At 42.0% G+C, this 23,991-nt stretch overlaps 2 protein-coding genes across 3 annotated transcripts in view; one reads left to right on the top strand and one right to left on the bottom strand.

Moving 5' to 3' along the window:
- clcn2a (chloride channel, voltage-sensitive 2a) overlaps positions 1-22,644 on the bottom strand; it is a 38,577-nt gene extending 15,933 nt beyond the window's left edge. Inside the window, exons 1-5 of the mRNA XM_046407563.1 lie at positions 22,354-22,644; positions 8,859-9,027; positions 2,543-2,674; positions 779-907; positions 322-455 (exon numbers count right to left, since the gene is read on the bottom strand). Coding sequence (XP_046263519.1) covers positions 322-455; positions 779-907; positions 2,543-2,674; positions 8,859-9,027; positions 22,354-22,404 — 615 coding nt within the window. The 5' untranslated portion in view covers positions 22,405-22,644. The remainder of the gene's footprint in view (positions 1-321; positions 456-778; positions 908-2,542; positions 2,675-8,858; positions 9,028-22,353) is intronic.
- LOC124068950 (zona pellucida sperm-binding protein 4-like) lies at positions 9,422-11,842 on the top strand. 2 transcript variants are annotated; one of them, XM_046407557.1, is made up of 8 exons: positions 9,422-9,779; positions 9,888-10,078; positions 10,343-10,440; positions 10,525-10,682; positions 10,767-10,959; positions 11,058-11,205; positions 11,290-11,365; positions 11,675-11,842. In XM_046407557.1, exons 1-8 carry the CDS (start codon positions 9,491-9,493, stop codon positions 11,770-11,772), a joined length of 1,251 nt encoding a protein of 416 aa, XP_046263513.1. In that variant the 5' UTR covers positions 9,422-9,490; the 3' UTR covers positions 11,773-11,842. The 2 variants fall into 2 exon arrangements, with proteins under 2 accessions (XP_046263513.1, XP_046263514.1); XM_046407558.1 differs by having other exon boundaries at positions 9,423-9,779; positions 9,888-10,075.
- Positions 22,645-23,991: the final 1,347 nt, after the last annotated feature.

Below are 23,991 nucleotides of genomic sequence, written 5' to 3'. Positions count from 1 at the left end.
AGCACGTCTTATCGCTGAGTGGAACATGATGCACTCAAGTTCTGCGGACATTATTCACAAAGCTTCAGCAATTAAACCCTGCTCAGATTCAGATTCAACAACTTTATAGCTCCCTTCATCCCCTGGATGGTAAATTCAAGGGTTATTAGTAGTAAATCACTTTTTTTATTTTCCAGGCCATGACTTTTATGAGACTTTAAGAAGCAATATTATTATATCCTCCTGACAGGAAACTTCAAAAACCGTCAGGAAATCCATTACATTTGTAACAGCCAGGAAGACCTTGACAGGAGGAGGTGAAGGAAAAATAAACCTCCCTACCTCCTTCCCTAGAGGCATCCCACTGCCTAGAGCACAGGTCAGACCAATGACTTTGGCCACGAATGTCTTAAAAGTCAGGTACTCCTTTAGGACCACCCCTCTCAGGATCGTCTTCATCTCAGGAATACCTGAACCTGGGCAATGAAAGGTGGGATGATGGAGGGGAGAGAACAGATGAGTTGAAAGAAGGCATTTAGTGATGAAGAGAATGAATCAAGAGGTCGTGAGGGGAAGAGCTGATTGATATGCATAAAGTTTTCTGTATGCACATCACATCAAAGGTATTCCTGCAGAAATCACCAGTAAGAGACGTACAGAACATGTCCTTGGAGGCCTTATGGTGTTTTATGAAGCCAATTACAGTATTCAAACACAGAGATGCAATCATGAATTAGAGATGTGAATATGTTTGTGTGTAAACTGTGTAAATGTGTGTGTGTGTGTGTGTGTGTCTTACCCACAGCCTGAGGTGCCAGTATCTGTGTGAATCCTGCTGAGAAAGTGATGAGCACTACAGGATAGGTGACCCAGGCAATGTACTGCAGAAGCAGGTTACTGTCCAGTCCACCATACATCCACTTCTGTGCTGCACACATACACACACACACACACACACACACACACACACACACACGTACACACACACATACACACGTAACTTCATCTTAGTATACTGCAGTTGGAAACTAAACCACTTAACAACCAATTTTCCCTTCTATCAAGATGAATCTGTTTTGAACAGATTCACACGATTTCTTTCCTCTTCATTATCTCCCTCTGACCTTCTCCCTGTGTTTTTTTCCCCACCTCTGCCTTATTCATGCATTTTTATTAATCTTTAAGCAGTTCAGTGGCCTCCACCTCCTCTTCCTCCTCATTCATCATTTAGCTCTCTTTTAGTATCAAATTTACCATTTCATAAAACACAAAAGAGGAAGCGTTTCTTGAATATAAGGGAAATATCTATGTATGTGATATCTGTGATATTAAGAAATGAGATATTGATATCCCGTTAATTAATATTCCAAATAATCCAGAACAGATGTGAGACCTTGTGGATCTTTTGTTCATCAGTGACTGGTTGTCTTTTCACTACTAAGTGTTATAGACTCTCTTTCTCCACCTGCTTACACCCATAGTAATTAATTTGCCAAAAAAAGAGAGAGACAAAAAACACACACTCAGCACAGTTAAATATGACAAATTGATAGCATTGTTTTGTTTTTTTTTTTCAAACTTTATGTAGATATTGTACTAATATTGTTGTCATGAATTCATTTGTCCAGGATAATTAGAAATTAAGGACTTTAGAAAACAAGGCTGTGCATGAAGAAGTACCAATATGACAACCACTCAGTCAAGGAAGGAGAGTGATTTGATCAATGTCTCAGTACTTTGATGTGGGTAGTTTGCCTGGTTAACTTAGCTGCAAGCAAATGACCATTTTCTGCTCATTCAGGTTATGGACAAAACAAAAATACGCAGATGAGAATGACTATATGATGAATTTAGCTGCATTAAAACCCAGTGCAGGTGATCACAGGGTAAGCAGGGAGGTTTAACCAGCTAAAATTTAGCACAGTAACTACTCAGATTTGTTTTAAGTTCAGCTGACATTATTTAGTTTATTTAAAAAGTGCTCCTGATGCACAAATAAATCATCTCAACAGAAAATCCCTTACAAAATTTAAATTGCTCTTCTGTGCTTGTGGTATTTTCATTATTTCTCGATATTTTAATAATGTGAAAAGAGGGGCTACATTTTTTATTTAAAATAAAACAGAAAAAATGTTATCTGTACAGAAAGTAGTGTTTTATAAAGGGCTAATCATTTTAAAGGATTTTATTTTTCGAAATTTTCTTTACAGTTAGTTTCGAAGACAAGAAATCCACACCCGATGAATTAATTCAAGTGTAAAGACTGATGTATTTTATACCTGCAAGTACAAACTGAATTTATTGATCCTTTAAATATTAATGAAAGCCAATTTGTTAGCTTCTATTTAAGATCAATACAGGTCGATGGCAGAATGACAGTCAATTTGGATTAATAATTTACTATCTACTTTCATCCCACCCCTGAAAATTCGTTATAAAGCTCAGTTCCTGCTCCTGCAACTTTGCTGGCCTCTCTGAGTGCAGGCCATCATTCACTGTCCGTGCATCCATCTGTCTTTGTTACTCTTTCCTCTCTCCTTCTGGCTCTCTGTCTCTTTCCTACCTTCTTGGCAGAAAGCGATGGCGTAGTCCATGACCCAGCTGACCAGAGCCATGAGCAGCCCCAGCAGAATGAGGAAGATCCAGTCCTCCCCCACCCGCGAGATCAGAAACTTCTGGCAGCGAGATGCGCACACTGAGGGCACAGAGACAGAAAGTAGAAATCTCTCAAATAAACCTTCAAGGTGTGAAGAGAGATATTTGTTGGTGTGAGACTAAAAGGAAGCAGCAGTGTCACAGAGGAAAGAAAAGAAAGAAGTGAATATGTGGTGACAGAGGAGGCGAGCATAAATGGGAGGATTTAGGCCAAGGCAGTAAACCATACACAACGATACCTCAAAGTGTTTCACAGACTGTAATGTATTAAATAAAATGAAAATACATATATATTACATACGATGAGAAAATACATATAATGCATATAATAGAGTAACATTTTTTTTTAAAAATGAAAAAAAAACAATCAAAATATAAAAACATAAGTTAAGGTCACACTATGATAGCTTTCCATTTAAATTAAAATTAAATTAGACCAGCATCCGCAGTGTTACTCTGAGCAGGACTGACATATGGCATATGACATATCGTACATTTATGTATGTATTTTTACATAAATGTATGATTCTAAGGTATTTATTTATTTAATGGAGAAAAAAGGTTATTTTTAATCTGTAAATAGTTTCTCAATTTAATAAGGAGGACAAGTAATAATAATAATCATATTAATATCTATTCTATTCTGCTCAATCAATATACTTGTAAATTTCTGACAGATTTTGGAGGAATAAAAAGGTGGAAAACCTGCTAGAAATAAAAGCATCAACAGTTTATCATGCCAAGACACGAACCATCTGACAAATAATGTTTTTCATACCGTTTTAATAAAAGGACTAAAAAAAGGAAGATCTAAACACAATGAGCAGAGAGAACAGCAAGATATTATCCATTTAACCAGGCACAAGTGAGCTGTGAGAGAACAATAACAAAGCAAAGGAGGTCATTATGTGACCGATATGTCGGGCGAGTGAGAGCATCACTTTCTCTTCATCCACCTCAAACATGAGAATACAGAGACAAAACAAAGCTAGGTCATGGTTATAAATTCTACCATTACATTATCATCTATAACTCTGAGCTAGGTCAGCTAAAAGAAGCATCACTGGACTCATTTCTTCTCTCTTGTCTGCGGACACTGCCAAAGCCCGGAATTCACTCCAACATCCAGAGCATTCATAGATGTGTCCGTCCCTCGAGAAGAAGAAAATGTGCTACTAACACATTTACCAGATCCATATTTCAGAAAAACGCGACGGTCGTCATACGGGCGTGTATACTGTAGTGACGTTTGCCAAGAAGAAAGCTGCCACCTTTTAGGGCAAACCAAAAGAGCAACAGATGTGTGGATGGCAATAAAACAGGGAGACTGGAAACAGAAATACAGACGCAGAGAGACAGAGACGCAAAAAAAATGGGTTGGCAATATTATTTATGTCTCTTTTTGTCCTTGAAGAGACCTAAACCAACAATGAGCTAATCCTATTAATACTGTGAGTATTCCCTGTGTAGCCAAAGACAGATACAGTTTATTCCTCTGTGTCACAAACCTCCATTACAGTGCATTATTGTTCAGAAATGATTAAAAGCACATCAGTGACTCACACCGCTGCACTTTGCGACAATTATTCTCACCATCGGTTATCTGCCACTTTGTTTCTCAGCCACTGAACATTTTACTGATACATTCAGGATCAACATATTGTGACTTGCCAGATATGTTCATCAAACATATTTGCTGCTGCTGTAAATAAACAACATTTCCAGGAGATATGGTTGCACTTAAACAGGCATGTCCTTCGGCAGTACAACAAAAACTGGATATGAAGCATCAGTTTACAGACCCAAATCCAAAACAATTGACACTCTGAGTAAAACGTCAATAAAACAGAGTGGGATCATTTGTTGATCTGAAGACTGGGAAAGCTGATGAAGAAGAATTCCCAAAACACCTCTTTGAGCTTTTTGAGGACCCTGCTGTTCACAAGTAGGAATGAGGTGAGGTTCACAGCTTTGTGAAACACACTGACTGAATGAAGAATATTACTACATGGGCTTCATAAAACCACTGTTGACAGTTTGGTTGCAAATTATGTGATTCGCTTTTTATTTATGTTTTATGCAACATCGTCGACTTTTGTTGATTCAAGGTTGTTATGTGTGTGGCGTGTGGGCGTGGCTTTTGTCTCTAGATACTTAATTGATCCCGAGGGAAATTCAAGCACCAGTAGCCCATTACAGCAGTGTAGGTTAGTCAAAAGTAAGTAACAACCAAGGCCTAACTGTTAGTGGAAAAAATAGACTAAATAAACTAAGTAAACTAACATATGCTGCATAAAGTACAATAAAGTGCAGATAAATATCTCTGCACTACATGATTTCTGGGATATTTCTGGTCTGGTGGCTAGTGAGAAAAAAAAATCCATCCACCCAAGTGAGGATAGACAGTGTGGGGAGCAGGGTAAGAAAACTGAATCACCAATTCTCCAATACATTTTCACCAGAACTAAAGTTCATAACTTCAAAAGTTGTAATTTCCAGAATCAAAACATTTCATTGATCCCTGGGGGAAATTGGGTTTTCATAGCAGGTTTGTCTTGTCTTCTACTATAAACTGGCTTTAGCTGACAGATTTCAGATTTATAATAATAGTGAAGAAGCTGCAGTGAATTATCACCTGAATCTGCGCTCAGCTTTCTTTTCAGCAAGTTTCAGCTCATTGTTCGGATGTCTAGATACACAACGTTGCTATTTTGGTTCAGTCTCATCTCTCTCACAGTGTCACATTAAGCCACAACACCAGCAGTTTTCAGCAAAGAAGCTCTAGATACTCTCCAACTGTTAGAAAACAGTGAAAAAATCCCTGTCACAATTTTCTAGGGCTCAAGGCGACTAATCGTTGCAGCTCCAGCGACATGTTCCTTTGATATGCACCTGCCACAAATGCTCACTTGTACAACAAATGAGCATTAATCCACGGCTGAAAAAGCTCCAACAAATGCACTATTGACTCCTGCTTGAGTAACATTTGCTGTAAACTGCAGTGCCCAGCTGTTTGCTGGACAAAATTGCTGAGCCTCTTTAAAAATTAATGTTTTAAAAGTTTACATCTAAGCGCTAGTTTTGTTTTCATGGGATTGGTTGACCATAAGAAGAAAGAAAGAAGAAGAAAAATATCCCCATCCCGTCATTATTTGGGTATTTCTTAAGTAAATGCTGCTGTGGGACCACTTATAATATTCTGCTAAGATTTTTGTGACCCTTTACTTCATTTAGCTCTCAAAACGGCATTTTTCACCAATTTGTCAAATTTGTGACAAAGCGACTTGTACACCACATTTACAGTCATAGAAAATGACTAAAATAAAAAAAAAGACATACCATACTTCATATCATATTTGAAAATCATTCTAAGACCTAATAAATGATGCACTAACTTGCAGCAGGCTTTCTGGTGCAGGATTCAGGTCACGGGGTGGATGCTGAGCCTCCTGACAAAGGTGAGGCACAACTGTGTGCATGACAGGGCAAACTGCCCTGCAAACACGCTGCCTGCTGGATGGCAAGTTGCCAACAGAGGAGGTATATATGCACACTGAAAAAACATACAAACACAGTTGTGTGCAGACACAGACACACACACACACACACACACACACAGTGGACAACAAGTCAAAAAGAGAGAAACGTTTAGAAGATATCTGTGCGGATCAAACTGCCATGATCTTCACTGGATGCATCGTTTTTATTTGCAGTAACTTGACATTCCCATGTGGAGGAAGCTGCAGAAATTTGTATTCCCACAGCATGTCTTCACACACACACACACACACACCTCTCGTCCGTCTGGCACCTGCAAAGCCACATACTTCCGCGTGCATCTTGGCTCACGTTCACATCCGCAGGCTCAGCGGCGTTCACAGATGTCTTCTGGTCACATAATAATAAAAAAAAAAATCACGCCCAATGCCAGACATTTTCTCCACCTCTGCTAGTCCTGCATTGCATCACCTGAAACCAACTAGCTCTAATCGGGGATAAACATAAAAATACAGGAGATTGTTCATGTATAAACATTAAATCCAAAGCCGCTGAATGCAACACCAAACATAACATGTCATGATACATTAATTTTGACCCTTGAGTAGCATGGTCGACAGAGATCTGAGTAACGTCAGCTATAAAACTGCAGAAGGATTCACTCTGTTAGTCAAAATAAACACAGTGAGGCAGTGTATGTTTTTAGCTCTCCATCACGACCAGTAGCAGAGCCTTTGGCAGCATGTGTAGGCTGCCTTGTTCACAAGCTGCAGCTCCAGTTACTGATTTGAACCGAGGCACACACACTCGTAGTCCATCACCCACAGAGATGATGTTCCCACACAGAACCATTAGAGGAAAACACTGAATCTCCCACCCCCACCAAACCTGAAGCTTCTCTCCTTGCATGTTACTTAACAGGACAACAGCAGATCCCATCCAGCCAGAGCGTCCAAAAATGAACTGTGAAGGTCCAAAAATACGAACATGGCTTGATCTGCGAGCACGCACAGACAAGCGAGCGCACAAATCACTCAGGCTGGCTCCTGATCTGAAAGTGATTGTTTTAAATGGCTCCCATTACAGCGAGCAAGCGAGGCAGGCCTGATATAGTGTAGCTTTCACCTATGGTGCAATCTATTGAGCTTTAATCAGATCACTAGTCACAAGGGCAAAGAGGCAGAGACTGAGCCTGGAAAACAGCCACGTTGGCTCGCTCATAGGAGCACATGTGATAACAAATGCTCTGCCTTTCTCTCCTTTTTCCCTTTCTCACTTTTGCAGAGATTATCTAATGTGTTTTAAGACTTGATTTTTGTATCTAAATGGTCAATTCAGCCAAATCTGTGGTCACAACGAATAGTGGACTGCCAGTTGTTTTCCTATTTTGTCTTTGACAGGGCTTTGTGTGGCACTGCGGCCCAAAATGAGACAACAACTGCTGTTACATGAACCAGAATTTGAGGAATGTAAAATTAGCACATTTAAAGGAAAGCTGAATTAGCTATTAGCAGTTCCAGTTTGCAGTATACCAATGGATGCACACACCGCTATCACTCATTTCGCTGATAATGAAGAAAACTGCACTTAGCCCAAAGGCATTTAGTTTAGCATCACAGAGGAGTAAATTAAAAAAACAGCAAATACTCACATGTATGAATGTGTGGTATTTTTGCTAAAAAATTATATTAAAATGATTGAATACTAATTGAATAATAAATAATACTTGGTCAATAATTCTCTGCTTGTTGATTAATCAACCTCACATTGCAACTCTAACCAAAAGCATACACACACCCAACACACCTTCGCACTCTCCTCTCAAGCTGTAGGCAGATAATGTGGGTTTTAATTTCTCTGCTTCATCCACAATCAACACAATGCAGGTGAGGAGGGATTTCATTTGTGGAGCTTACGGTAGTGAACAATGAGGATGCTACTGAGGATTATCCCCAGACATGAGTGTGAACAGTTTTTATAGGGACTACAGCAGAACGTAGTTCTAATGTCCAGTTTGGCTGAAATGGCCCTTTAGGAAATGCACCGCTTCTCTGCTGACTTTCGAAATGAACCCGTTTGATTGCAGAAACACACGTGAATGAAGGTTTAAATAGTATAAATAGTATAAATAAAAATAAGCATATTTGGAGGATGCAAACACACATACGCACGCTCTGTCACTCCATTACTGTTGAGTACATCAGCCTGAAGTGGAGCTCTCTTCTGGTGCCACTCCCTTATCTGCAGTCATCTGATACGACTAGACATAAAATAATCTGACAGTTCAGATCAGAGTTCTGCTCACACAAAGAAGAAAGCAGAGCACGCGCGCACACACACACACACACACACTGATGCGTACATGGTGGGCAACTGGCAGCCAGCAGAGGGGGCTATCTTTGTCTGACATTGAGACCGCTGCCCTCTTTGACTGAAGGTCATTGCTCATATCAGTCACATTTAATCGTGTTCACATCCTCTTTCGCTCCCTTGTGTCAGGTAGCCGCTCTGCTGTACTTTAACAAGTCCATGTTTTCACACTTGCTGAAGCACCAAAATCTGCTGTGCACACACACACACACAAGATCCATTTTGTATATGAGCACTGAACACCACTTTGGTCTGACCTTCACAGTATGTCAGAGCACAACACTACCTGCGCACTTTGTCCCTACAAGCCCACTCTGAAGAATGAATTTACGGCTCGTTGCGTGATTATCACTTACACTGGCACTTTGAACAGGGGTCTTTCTCATACTCCAGCAGATCTGCAGCACGACTACGAACGCTGGTGTTCCTCCGCAGTCCTCCCCCATCCCGCACTCCTCCATCCCGAAGGCGGGCTGCTTCCTCCTTGGCATAAACACCCAGCTCCTGGGTGTACCGCCCATACATCTGTGTATTTGAAAGACAGAAAAAGATATCTTTTATACAGGTGATACAAGAGGGAGGCAGTGAAAGAAATCTCAGTGTGATGCAGCATGTTTTTCACTTAAAAGATGTATGCGGTATCAGGTCACAGTGAACAGGGCCAGGTGTCAGAAAATTCAAAGCCTGCACCTCAGAGCTACAAACTGTTCATAGCTCTTCTCAAGTGTTGTTAGAAGAAACAAAATCCACTCAGCTTTGACTCAACAGTCGTGTAATGACTTCTTTTCAGACAGATGAGCAGACAATAAGCTCCACCTGTCAGCTCCCGGCTGATTAACTCTGCAGGGCTGCAACACAATTGACTTCTAACAATGAGAGGCGGAGTTCTTAGCAAACTACACATAATCAATCATGCATAAAGGCTGCATCTAAGGCATAGGTACTGTTTTTGCAGTTTTAGCCAGTGTGTAGTTAATATAATAGCATAATGGAACTTTTCAACTGTCTGTTTGGTGTCGTTGTGGTGGTTGTTGTTTTGGCTTGTGATGTTACTGCTCAGCATCACTGGATGCTGCCTCTGCAGAAATCTCAACCTTCCCCTCCTTCTCAGCTGCCTCAACAACCATCAAAGGTCCATGCACTTGCAGCTCCCTTTGATAAATGCCAGGTGGAAGTGGGTGAGAGGATCCAGTGTGGGACTGAAGATGTCACTGCTGAGCAGTGTGGAAACATAAACTGCTGCTTTGATGGACAGATGTGCTACTATGGGAAAGCAGGTATCTGTACTCTCTTGAGTAGTTTCCAGTGCCTCTTGCAAAAGCTACAAGATAAGTAAAATATCCTAATCCAACAAAAATGCATCCATCTGTTTTCTTGTCAACCAGTGACTGTGCAGTGTACCAGGGATGGCCAGTTTGTGGTGGTTGTGGCTCATGATGCCACTGTGCCCCACATAGATGTGGATTCAGTCAGCCTGCTCGAAACAAATGACCCCTCCTGTACGCCTGTTGACTTCACCTCTGCTTTTGCCATCTTCCAGTTCCCCGTGACTGCTTGTGGTACAACAATTGAGGTGGTTGGTGCAGTCTTTCCTTAAAATGTGTGAGAGCATGAACATGGTTAGAGTCTGCAGCTAAACATTCTATAAAAATATGTGTACATACCTGGAAGACTTCTTGAACTGTCCAAAACTCAAGAAGTTAAACTTATAATAATGTGTGTAATGAGTTTGAAAGCTTGAAATAGAATGTTTGCCATATTTTTGCTTCAAAATGACAAATTAATATTTTCTTATTTTAAATTGTCTCATTTATGGGCCCAAATGTGTTTGCACCCGCAGGAGGAAGGGGATTACGTGGTGTACGAGAACCACATGTCCTCCTCATATGAAGTGGGACTTGGCCCCAGAGGATCAATCACCAGGGACAGCCATTTTGAGTGGGTTTGTGTAAAATCGATCTTTCTGATTGCTTCTGTGACCCACTGAGATGTAAAGTTAAGTTCTCTGCTCCCTTCCAACAGGTTATTGTTCCAGTGCCGCTATTCTGGCACAGCTGTGGAGGCTCTCATCATGGAAGTGAATGCTGTTCCTCCACCTATACCAGTGGCTGCTGTGGGACCCCTCAGAGTGGAGCTCAAACTGGGCAATGGACAGTGTCACTCAAAGGGATGCATGGAGGGTGAGGGACACAGGAGTGTTTATAACTAGCCAGCCGGTGCAAATCCTTTCCTTGTGTACTGAAACGGCCCTATTTTGATTGCAGAAGAGGCAGCGTATAGCTCTTTCTACACCCCTGCAGACTACCCAATCACTAAAGTGCTGAGGGAACCAATCTATGTCGAGGTGAACATACTGGAGAGGTCGGATCCAAATATTATCCTAAACCTGGAGCACTGCTGGGCCACTTCTACATCCAATCCTCACAGTCTGCCACAGTGGGACCTTCTGGTCAATGGGTATATGAAAGCATGGCTTTTAATTACTACTTCGTATAAAGAATTGTATAAGATTCAGTTTGTATTCTGTGTTGAACACGAGTTCTCCTCGGCCTCAGGTGTCCCTTCCATGAGGACCGTTACTTGACCACCGTGGTGCCTGTGGACAGCTCATCTGGGCTTCACTACCCGACACACTATAAACGTTTCATCGTTAAAATGTTTACATTTGTGGATCAAAACACCTTCACAGTTCAAAAAGATACGGTACAGTTTTTCATTTTTAGTCCCTTAAGTGACAACCTTATTGTAGTTTCTTTGACCAAACACACAACTTGCATCCCCCCCCAGGTGTTCATCCATTGTGCCACAGCAGTGTGTTATCCCAGCAGCACAAACTCTTGTGAACAGCCATGCCACCGGCAACGTGAGTTGAACCTTGACTGTAAAATATGATTTCAGCTAACAATTTTGATGAGTTTTAGTTTATAAATGTCAAAATTGTGATAAGCCCAAGACAATCCAGCACCTTGAATGTCATGAAATTCAGTGTTCCTAGATTACCTACACACAGAACATAAATTGCATCATACATTTGTTTAAGGTGCAGACAGTGGTGGATATCGACCCAGAAAATGTTTTGCTTGATGAATGACTTATCGGGACTGATTCACATCTGTACAGTTTTAAAATTTGTCAAATTTGAGGTGACTAATGCACTTCCATCCTCCTGCAGGAAGAGCTGCATTGACGAAAGCCTCCTCAGGTCAGAGGGCTGTAGTCTCAAGTGGAGAAGTGATCCTGACCAAGCAGAGGAGCACCAAATCGAGATGATCCACTGGCAGCCACATATGGCCTTGACTTTTTAATAAAAGAATAACAGCTTGTTAAAAGCTTATGCTAACAACTGGGTCTTGTTGGTCTTGCTATTTGAGGGTCATTTGTATCATTTGGTCATATTGTGTGTATATATATATACACATACACATATACACACTGCTCAAAAAACTAAAGGGAACACTAGTGTAACACATCTTAGATCTGAATGAATGAAATATTCTTATTAAATACTTTGTTCTTTACACAGTTGAATGTGCTGACAACAAAATCACACAAAAATTATCAATGGAAATTAAATTTATTAACCCATGGAGGTCTGGATTTGGAGTCATACTCAAAATTAAAGTAGAAAAATGCACTACAGGCTGATCCAACTTTGAAGTAATGTCCTTTAAGCAAGTCGAAATGAGGCTCAGTAGTGTGTGTGTGTGTGTGTGTGTGTGTGTGTGTGTGTGTGTGTGTGGCCTGCACGTGCCTGTATGACAGCCCTACAATGCCTGGGCATGCTCCTGATGAGGTGGCGGATGGTCTCCTGAGGGATGTCCTTCCAGACCTGGACTAAAGCATCCGCCAACTCCTGGACAGTCTGTGGTGTTGGTGGATGGAGCGAGACATGATGTGCTCAATTGGATTCAGGTCTGGGGAACAGGCGGGCCAGTCCATAGCACCAATGCCTTCGTCTTGCAGGATCTGCTGACACGCTCCTGTCACATAAGGTCTAGCATTGTCTTGCAATAGGAGGAACCCAGGGCCAACTGCACCAGCATATGGTCTCACAAGGGGTCTGAGGATCTCATCTCGGTACCTAATGGCTGTCAGGCTACCTCTGGCGAGCACATGGAAGGCTGTGCGCCCCCCCAAAGAAATGCCACCCCACACCATTACTGACCCACTGCCAAACCAGTCATGCTGGAGGATGTTGCAGGCAGCAGAACGTTCTCCACGGCGTCTCCAGACTCTGTCACGTCTGTCACATGTGCTCAGTGTGAACCTGCTGTCATCTGTGAAGAGCACAGGGTGTCAGTGGCGAATTTGCGAATCTTGGTGTTCTCTGGCAAATGCCAAACATCCTGCACGGTGTTGGACTGTAAGCACAATCCCCACCTGTGGACGTTGGGCCCTCATACCACCCTCATGGAGTCTGTTTCTGACCGTTTGAGCAGACACATGCGCATTTGTGGCCTGCTAGAGGTCATTTTGCAGGGCTCTGGCAGTGCTCCTCCTGTTCCTCCTTGCACAAAGGTGGAAGTAGCGGTCCTGCTGCTGGGTTGTTGCCCTCCTACGGCCTTCTCCACGTCTCCTGATGTACTGGCCTGTCTCCTGGTAGCGCCTCCATGCTCTGGACACTATGCTGACAGACACAGCAAACCTTCTTGCCACAGCTCGCATTGATGTGCCATCCTGGATGAGCTGCACTACCTGAGCCACTTGTGTGGGTTGTAGACTCCGTCTCATGCTACCACTAGAGTGAAAGCACCGCCAGCATTCAAAAGTGACCAAAAGTGGTCTGTGGTCACCACCTGCAGAACCACTCCTTTATCGGGGGTGTCTTGCTCATAATTTCCACCTGTTGTCTATTCCATTTGCACAACAGCATGTGAAATTGATTGTCAATCAGTGTTGCTTTCTAAGTGGACAGTTTGATTTCACAGAAGTGTGACTGACTTGGAGTTACACTGTGTTATTTAAGTGTTCCCTTTAATTTTTTGAGCAGTGTATTTTTTTTAATTTTGCCCCCCTCCCCCCTTTTTTGCTGAGGCAGATTTTGTGCAGTGGCAAGTAATGTGACACCCTACCCTTTCTGCTGAGAAATCACATGGTTGTTACAGATGGGTACTCTGCTTTAACTCTATGCTTGAGTGAAAGATGTAATGATGAATAGCAAGTTCTCTAAATGTGAATCATCAGCTGTGAAAATGAAATTTCTAAACAGTTTTAGAGAAGTGTGCTTGACAGCACCAATCTTGCAGTACTGGTGGTATGAACATGATTGAGACCTCATAAATCCTCAAACACTGATCTTTCTTCCTAGCCTGCCATGTTAAAATGAGCATTGTGATTCCTTGAGGCTCACTGCCTTACTCCTTATTGATAACGGTCCCTCTAGGTTTTTCTCTGTATGCTACAACTTGCAACATTTCTCCGTCACTGCTCTGCTCTGCACCTCCTCCCTCTTTGTCCAACCCCTCCACCCCCTTCCTCATTGAGATGGGCATCACGACTCCTCCAGACTTGCTCTTTCTGCTCACATGCACAGGAGGTGCAGAGGGAAAGCAGAACAGCCGTATAGGTTCAATCTGACTGACGAGCAAAAGGGAGCACTGCGCTGTCAGGATGCTCATCTCCCTCCACTTTAACCTCCAACCTGCTGGGAAGCATTTAAGCAAAACGCAAGCTATACATCATGATGAGCAGCCTCATCTATAAGCCACCTAGAGGAATCAGCCAGTGGATGCCAGCTGACAAACACCAACAGCTGTTGTGCAGACATACATAAACATATCAGTGGAGCGAGGTGTAGTTTGGTTAAAAAATGCTGTCAATTAGAGCAAACTGATAGATGCAGAGCTGACAGTTTGTATGTGTGTCTGGCATGTTAAATATTGGGGAAAATGGAGTTTAAGCAAATGTGTCCACTTACACTAATCAAGCACAACTGGCCTCTTCATTGGGTTATTATATCTGACCACATTACAACTATTTGTCCTAAATCCAGAGCTTGTCTTTCGTTCTGACATAAAAATGCTAAAAATATAAAATGCAAATTGGGTGAATTTTAATATTGACAATGTTTATGAAGTCTTTGCTCTATTACTTGAGAGATATTTGTTAAGTTGATTCTGTTGGGTCTTCAAGCTGCAATGAAAAAGAAAATTAACATGAAACTTCCTGATTTGGGTTTTTAATGCAAAGACAACACAACCTTCACACCACAGTGGTCAGCATAATTCGTAAAACTCTGTAAGGCATTCAAACGTGCAAGTAATTATGCTAATTTTTCTAAAGACCCTTTTCGTTATTTTTTGCGGAAAGAGACAGGAAACAAAGGGAAAAGAAGGCAACAGTCAGGAGTCAGGACCAAAGTAAGGACCTTGTGTTGACATGTTATGCATCTTATCTATTTGGCAGCTAGACGGAAATTATGAATCACTTTACTGATCTGACTCATTTTGCTGCATTCATAATCACTGACTACGTAGTTCATTCACTTTTCTAAGATAAGAGGCGGCATTACTGCGTTGAACTGTTTATTTCAGTAAATACATCAGTAAGTGTACAGATCACCATTCATACTGCTGCAACGCTCTGCGCTGATTCACACCCAAAATGATGGCACTTTACATGACAGCACCTCTACTTCATCATTATGTCCGTGTTAGTATTTTCTCCTTTAAAAGACAAACATATGTCAACTTCTAAAGACCTTAACAAATGAAATAATGCTTGGAAGACAGTGACAGACGCTGTTTGTTTCCCTGGTAGGTAACTCCATTGTGAAATTAAAATCTACATGCAGCTACACTGATTTTCAACTTTTTTTTTTTTTTTTTACTGAATCTTGTGTGTTGGCAAGCAAATTTTCATGCACCCACGCATACAGTATAGACGCACACAAACCCACCACCAACACCAGACAAACAAGCACCATGAGTATAAACGGGGCCTGTTAGTGTTCCTGTTAGTGTTTCTGTCTTTGGCCTGTATGAAAGCAATCACTGGCCATCTGGAGCACGGCCCCCTGGGAGAGCAGCAGGTGGGACCCTGTGGGTTAAATGAGCTGTTATCTGTAACCAGTTTACCTCCCACATGACCAACTTCTGTACCTACATTAGTCAGTTTACCTCCCACATCACAACTCTCTACACCAGTTCAACTCCTGCCTCCCACAGTTTGCTACTGACTGGTTTTTCATAGAAACCAACGCCTGCAGACTAGTGTTCCAGTTGGGTGCAAGATTCTTTCATAAGGAATAAGAAATTCCAAATTGGTGTCAAAACTACTGGTGTCAAAGGCAACCATAGACTGACCAGAGTCCTGCAAAACATAAAGGAGAGAACGCCTGAGTGGAGATGAGAAAGATGGTGCAGACAGCAGCTATCACGGCTGAATGTGATAGATTGCGGCACCTGTCAATCAATCATACGAACTCGACTTGCATCATAATTCTGCTCCTTAATATCTCCTTATTTAAGCAATAACTCTCATATTTCCTCTGTAGAATCAAATCAGAAGAAGGAAGGCAAACTATTATGATCCATAACTTTGTGAGAAATGGCAGCCTAAGACTCTGAGACACTTTGCAATGTAATATGCATTCATGTTGTGATTTCAGTCAGTAGTGCCCACAATAAAAACACCTTCTATAGTGTCACAAAATAATGTTTCTCCCGCTTTACATGTACGTTTAGGGGCATTAATGTAAGGATGCATCTTTAGATGATTACTCGCAGCTTTTCTCTTTTTTCCCCCCAGTGAACACACAGTCTTCACTTGTAATATGTGTACTCGTTCAACCTATTATGGGCATTTCAGTCTTTCTGCCAGGTGGCATAAAGATATGGCTTGTACTACAAGTCAATTTCTGAGATCTCGACATACTGTTTACACTGTGGCAGCCATCTCTTTAATATCTCTGGGTGTGTTAGGACAGTGTCACCAAATAAATGAACAGCACGTCAATATGAAAACACTGGATTCACACCAGCGTTGCATCAGGGAGACAAACACCGGAAATTTATCCTAAACTGAATTCACTGGTTTAACTGGAAACAAATATCTCTGTCAAGAGTTTCTCAAATGAGATTGCAGAAAATGTTTTATATCACGCTGACACTGTGATATTTAAAACCATAACAGAACAGAATAGAGATCCATATTGCACACAAGAGATATACGTATAAGCCATATCTGCCATAGGCGAGAGCTTCTTGCAGATACTTCGGTCTTATATCAGCTGACAAGTAACAAGATTGTGCAGCGCACAGGTGATGAACTAGGTCTGAGGTAATTTAGAAAAAGTGTCACCACAGAGCACTCAATTTTTCAACGTCAAAATGGCCTGCTTAGTATGTATTAGAAAGCCGGATGGCTAAAAAAAATAAAAAACAAAAAAAAAACAAGCATACAAACAAAAAACATATCTAATGAATTTGTAAGAAGATTTTTGTGTTCGTTTTTTGTATCTATGTTTGAAAAGAAAGTACTATTGGCCAGTATATTGTTCAAACATCAGTATCCGGAGGAAGAAACATCCCATAACAGGAGGCCGATGTATTTTGCCCACCAATCATCCAACAGCCAGTACTTTTCAGTCTACAGCAGTGATGCAGGTTCACTGACCAAACTGAAAACTTGCCAGTGACATGGGGAGAGCGCCACATGTCCACCAGCTCTCTACTGTGTAAGACCCCCCACATTACTGCTACATCACTCACTTTGCCGCCTTTCTTCAGTCAGTCCATGTGTAAGCCTAGCACAACAGATGAGATAAAAGTTCTTTATTATTCAGCAATTCCCAGGGCACTGCCAGATAATTTATTCACTGTGAGGCAACAGCAAGGACAAATATTTGACACTCTGATGAGGACGAAGGCTCGAACATCTAAAACTTTCATCCTCACTGCTTTTTATCAATACATATTCATGGGACAATTTTAATCTTTTTTTATTTATTTATTTATTTTTTTTGCTGTGTGTCGCCGTGAAGGGACCATCACTTTGGGGAGACAAAGATGGATGCTCTAGACCCTTAAACTCCTACATAGTGTTGCGGCAGTGTGATTACTTAAACGTGTGCTGAGTGTGTATTGATGAGACCAGGGGAATAACAAGAGGACTGAAGCACTCGGGCTAATCTGAGCCCTGAACCCTCCAGGGACGACATTGAAAATTGAATTAGAGGAGGAAGTGACAAATTTGACTCATCCCGCTGTCTACATTTGCATTAATATAGGTAGCGGAGGCTGCTTTTAGAATAGTTACCTATGAGTCAGAGCTCGCTCTCTCTCTTAAACACACACACACACACACACACAGTGAAATAAACATGAAAAACCTTGATGCTGTCGTGGCAGACCTCTGCACACGTGTGATATCCAGACAAGTGAAAATACTTCAGTGTGTGTGTGTGTGTGTGTGTGGGGGGGGTGTCAGGGAGACTGAAAGCTCAAGCTTCTTGTCAGAAAAAGACTTGGGGGGGATGTGAGCCGACTGCTTTGCATACATCATGACACTCATCCAGAACATTTGCAACAGGTTTAAAATGAGCATTAAAGGGTGTCACAAGAACGAAATAAAAGACAGAGTGAAACGTCTGTCTGTGTTTTTGTGCACATAAACAATGCATGAAAAGAAATGATATAGACATCTACATTTTAATTACTATTTCTATTTCATCCTGCTTCACATGTCTGTACTTCTGCACTGCAGTACATTACAGGGCTGCTCCCCACGATGTTACTGACACTACGCTTATTTGTGAGAAAAGCTGAAACAAGGAGATGATGAGTCAGTCAGCTGATAAACAGGAAATTAATTGCTAAACTTTTTTCTTAAATTATTCTTAAATACTCCCTTGCAGTAAACTAAATATCTTTGGGTGTCATATTGTTTTTTTGGACAAAACAATCAATTTGAAATTCTGGGAAGTTGTGAAGGGCATTTTTCACTGGTTTCTAACACTTTGTTGACTAAAGAATAAATATACACAAATAAATCAGTCATGAGATAGCCCGAGCTCGCTGCTATAGTCAGTGGTTAGCTACTCACTTACATAAGGTTATTTAATTAACTGTGATGTATTGTTTTAGAATAAACTACAGAACAGTATAATAAAGTAGTTCAAATGAGCTCCGTATCTATCTTGTAATTTGCAAAGGGCAGCTGTGCCATTTTAAAACGTAGCCCTTCATTTCACGAACACACTCCACACAGTGCGGTGCGCGTGGTCTATTTTTAAAGTTTAATTCATTTTAAACGAATTGAGATTGAATTTTTTTTTTCTGTCTCTAGTCTCCGCAGTGGCCCATTCAGTGGTGTGCAGGTAACAGCACTGTTGTGACAGGACCTGAAATGGACTGACGCCAGCCTATGTGCGAGAGAATGGACAAAATGCTGACTATGAGGAACTAGACCCCCCTGAAGAGACAGGGTGTGTGTGTGTGCGTGTGTGTGTGTCTGTGCAACAGAGACAGAGAGAAAGATGCTGAGATACGCAGATATACGGATAGTCGAATTCTGGTCAGATATGTGAGTTTTCTTCAAAAAGCACAAGGAAACTTCTTGTTGTAGCTGCACCAAATGGCAATGAGCTGTGTGGTAACACTGTGTAATTTCAAAATTCTGCAAAGTGATGAAAGTAAACTGCAAACAGAATGCCCAAATTTACCAACCCAACTGGTCTGTGACACTTTACACCAAACAATACAAAGGAGAAGAGAGAGACAACAGATCTCACAGTCCAGTTTTGTGTGGACAAAGTGCTTTCTCACTGCGGCAATCTGTGTCCAAACGCTGCACAGTGCAAACTAACAGTATGCAAATATAAGTCTTAATACTGTATGTGCAATTCAATAGATGCTAAAAGCAAAACATGTACGTGCTAGTGCTCAGTATTTGGTGTTTTTCCTTTAAATTCTTTCATGGCTGTCTCAGTGATGGCTCTGTTCCCTTCTCCTGCATCACGATTTGCATATTTTACATAGATAGCTGTTGCAGCAGTTGCTTTAAATATTTATTGACCATAGATATATGGAAAACTGCGAACTGGATCTTCTCAGTTGTGCATCTTGACAGTGAGTGCATCAAGTTGCTCAAAACACACATTCAGAGACACACACTGTGGATATCGTGTCTGTGGAGCAGCAGTGCCCTGAAGCGAGGGGCTGAGGGGACATGTGAGGTGCTGGCTTTTCCTCTTAAGGTGGAAGATGACTTTGATACCTGCGGCGGCCAAATCCTCAGACCTCGTGCTGCTGGAAGGCCGTGAAGATGTTGTCTCTAACATCTGTTCTGACGGAGGGCTGCCACACACTCATTTAAGTATGTGTGGGCAGGAAGGTACGTTTGCGTAGGTGCAGTATACACACACACACACACAGAAACCCACGCAAAGTAAATGCACAAGCGAGACCTGTGGAACAAACTTTGCCCACGCTTCTGAAAAGCCAAAACACATGCGCACGTACAAAACCCTGTGACACATCCAGACCTCCCACATCGCTCTTGAAAAAGCTTCAGAAGGAAAGCTGCAACGCCGCAACACCGTCTGTCTCAGTCTCTTCTCTTTAATGGACTTTGACCTGCGTCTTCTCCGCGTTACCTGCTCCATTCCTCCACCCCACGAGAGGCAGACAGCCACTGCCTGCTGTCCCAGCGTGCAATGCACCTGACAGCAGTTGTGGAAGCCAGTGACCCATGCACCAGACCCTGGTTGTTTTCAGACTGTCAGTCGCTGCTCGAAGGATCTCTCTCGCGTCTCCACTCAGGACCCAGAAAACAACAGCAGCTCAAACGAAGAGTTCACATGCTGTGCTTTATTCATGAATATCTTGATGGTTATAAATAGCTTGTTTATTCTCTTTTTTATTATTGTCTTTGGATAATGGGTTCAGAGAGGTTAGTGCTTTCTAGGAAATCTGTTTGACGCAGTGGCTGAATATACAGCATTCATACTGCTTTACACAATGCATATGAGCAGATGTCATTTACATATAAAACAACTGTTTTCTTTATGGCTGCTTGTGCACAGAGGGAAATGCAATCATGGCCACTCGTGATGTAATTATATAAATTATTCAGTGGTTAGCTCATTGGTATGATACTTTTATGATACCCACCACATTTTATCTTAATGGATTGTCACACCAAATGCTCACTGATTGTAAAACTCAAGCACCCACAGGAGCCATAAATCAAAGGGTTATTTTGTTCTACTGTCTTGGTAAACACGAAAGTCAATCGCCTGATGATTTTATAAAAAAGATTATTGGCATGAATGTATAAATACAGGAAGGAAATGGCAATTTTTTTCTGTGCGGTGGATGATGAGATGACATTTCTGTGCCGTTTCCCTCCTGGAGAAGTTATCAGACAGATCTCTATTTTTCTCTATCGGCTCTGTGTCATCTGCTCAGTCCTGTTACAGCACCAGTGCTTCTGTGCTGCCAAAACTCAAGCATCCACATGACTGAAAATCCTCTGAATCTTGCTGATGGCAAACAATAAAACACAGAGGATCCTTTTGTCAACATAAGAATCCAATTTTAGACTGCAGCTACGTCGGGGACAAACTCTGTGAGCCTTCGCTTATCTGATTTATCCATGTGGTTAATATCTATATCTACATGTCATTCAGTTTTTTTTAAGGTTATGATGAATAGTGCTGTCACTTTGTATTTAGAAAGTATCCAGACACGAGCTGCACAATCACTCGCATGTGCAGAAACACAAACACACACGTGCATCTATTTTTGGATAATGGACTGGTATGCTGGGAGTAAATGATAAAGCCATTGATCTGAGCACTATGGTCAGAGAAAAGGGACAGGGCGCAGACAGCACGTTCCAATCCTCAGAGACTCTGACTGCCATTTTACATTACTATTGATCTTTACACTGAGACTCACAGCTTGGCATCGATCTTCACATCAGCAAGAGCAGAAAAACACTTCTGTACCCTTTGGGCCCAACACAGCTACAGGAAGACAGACCGACCGACTGAACGTGCACATGCGAAACACAAGACAAAAGGAAGTCACAGGCATACAAATTAGGGTGCATGGACACTGACTTTTGCCTGACTGACTGAATGCCTGCCCATCTGTATGTCTTTCTGTCCCTTTATCTGGATATAGATATCCCTGTGTGAAGTGCCCTGGGGCATCACTGTCAGTCCTGCAATGACACGAATGGGGAAAACTGGTGCATGAGGCAATTAATATTCAGAAACCACTTTTGGTTCGCTAGTAGAAGGGGGACGCTCTAGCAAACAGGAAGGGCTGAGGGGAAGATAGCAGAGGAATAGATGAGGGGGCACAAGAAAAGACAAGATGTGCAGAATAAGGAGGAGATAAGGTAGACAGGATGTGAGTAAAATACATCAGAGCTCAATGGGCAGAGGGGGGCTCTAATCTTATGCTCCAAGGATATTAACATCTTAATAATGGCCCATTAGGCCATACATAAAGTGATCAGAGATAGCCGTATTTATTCAAGCAGAGCAAAATAATCTGACATGGTTTGGTGGAATCTAAATTGATACGAATTAATTATGAAGGCGGACCAGGCAGAGGCTGAGAGTGATGCAACACCTGTGGAGCAAGGTGAATGAATGGAGAGCAGCGAGGACTAATGAGCAGCAATGGGGGGGCAGAGCGGAAAAGAAGAAGCAGAAATCAGCCATTGCAGACTGTTTTATCTGGAGTTTACATACAGAAATGGTCAGTCCTCCTGGTGTTACACAGGACACACTTGAGCAGCTGTGTCTCCGTCCTCACCGAACAGACGTCCATGAAACCCCTTATATGCATCGACACATGACGGAGGACATCATCGATGACCTCACCCGAAACTCACCAAAGTTTGCTGATACTGAAGCGTCCGGTTTTCGGCTTTGTCCTTCACCATTGCCGCAATATCCTCATTAAGATACCCAACCCGAGACTCTCAGGAGTGCAGGTCGCCGGCTGATTAATCTGCGGAGGTGCTCGACGGGCTGCGGCTGCTGCCTGCCATCACATGTGCGGCGTGTGTAACAGGTTTCTTATCATGAGCCGTGCTGCATGATGCAAAGCGGTGTGTAGTGTGGGTAGTGCGTGCGTGAGTGCGCGTGCGTGCGTGCGTGTGTGTGTGTGCCAGATGAGAGTATATCTGGCTGTCGCCTCCCAGCAGCGCTGGTGCGGTTTGACTGCACAACACCGCCTCCCTCCTCCACTTTCACTGTGCTGCTGTCTCTCTCTGGAGTTACTGGACTTGATGATGTTAGGGATCTTTGTGTGTGTGTGTGCGCGCGCGCGCTTTCGTGCGGAGGTGCAGGTGTGATAAGCGGTTGTTGCCAAATTATAATGTGTAGTATAGCCTTACGTTTGTGTGTTCTTGCATTGTACTTCTGAAAAAGACTCTCTGTGTCCTTCGCTCCTGTTTTGAGTCATCACTAAACTGATCAAGTGTGATGAGTAATTCACAAGGGCGAGGCTTGTGTTAGGCAGATACATGAACGTTAATGTCAGAAAGAAATCTTTATAATAGTGAGTGAATAAAACCCCTTTAGTGAGTGAATTAAAAAAAATGGCTGCTATACTGCATGAATTTACATTACACACACAGTATAAACATTTACTGTACTCATCTGTATGTCTTAATCAAGCTCCTCACGATTCTTTCAGCTTAAGGTCAGTGTGTGATTATTACTCTTTTGACTACATGACAGTGGATAAGCGCATTCAGTTGAAGGTATTTTGGTCGATCAGTTTATCGTTTCTGGATTTGGCTTCAGATAGTCTTTATGCATTATTATTTTTGTTCATTTATTTAATGTTCATTTCCGTGAGGTGCTCTTAAGAATTAAGAATCACTTTATTGACAGTATATATATTTTTACATACACACACTGAATTTGTCTTCTGCAGTTGACCCATCCTTAGTTGAACACACATGCAACACCTGGCAAATTACATGCAACGAAACACACACAGGAGCAGTGGGCAGCATCAAGCGCCTGGGGAGAATATTGGGGGTTAAGTACCTTGCTCAAGGGCACATCAGCCGGCTAATGGAGGGGGGGGGGGGCATTTTAAAGGGGCACTCCAGCAGTTTAGTATTGCACTTTCATAAAAACCATGGTCTCACAAAAGAAAAAGGAAAAGGAAAAACAAGCAGGTGCAGATAAGGTCCGAAAATCAAGCTGGGCACCACAGAGGAGAATTTCACACTAACTACAAAGAAAGTCTGCAGGAATGTGGCAGGATATTGCTGGATAACCTTAAAGAAAAATGTAGAACAAGTAGAGTTAAGAAAAAAATTTGCCCAGAACTGATAAGGAGGTGAGAAGATAAGTTTTAATGCCAGTTGAAAAATATCTGGTGGGGGGGTATTTCTGACAGTGTAATTCAGTGTTCAGTGTGATACAGATAGCGCTACATGTTGCAAAACTAACCGCTAACTGATGCTAATTGCAAAGCTGGCTGTCATTAGGTACTTAGCTCAGTTAGCTGT

Source organism: Scatophagus argus, chromosome 13 (assembly GCF_020382885.2).
Source record: "Scatophagus argus isolate fScaArg1 chromosome 13, fScaArg1.pri, whole genome shotgun sequence".
Classification (NCBI taxonomy): Eukaryota; Metazoa; Chordata; class Actinopteri; family Scatophagidae; genus Scatophagus; species Scatophagus argus.
This window is presented reverse-complemented; position numbering and strand designations above follow the sequence as displayed.

Coding starts and splice junctions, on each gene's coding strand:
- LOC124068950 (XM_046407557.1), top strand. CDS start 9,491: ATGGAACTTTTCAACTGTCTGTTTGGTGTCGTTGTGGTGGTTGTTGTT. Junction 9,780..9,887: donor GTGCTACTATGGGAAAGCAG/GTATCTGTACTC, acceptor CTTGTCAACCAG/TGACTGTGCAGTGTACCAGG. Junction 11,206..11,289: donor TCACAGTTCAAAAAGATACG/GTACAGTTTTTC, acceptor ATCCCCCCCCAG/GTGTTCATCCATTGTGCCAC.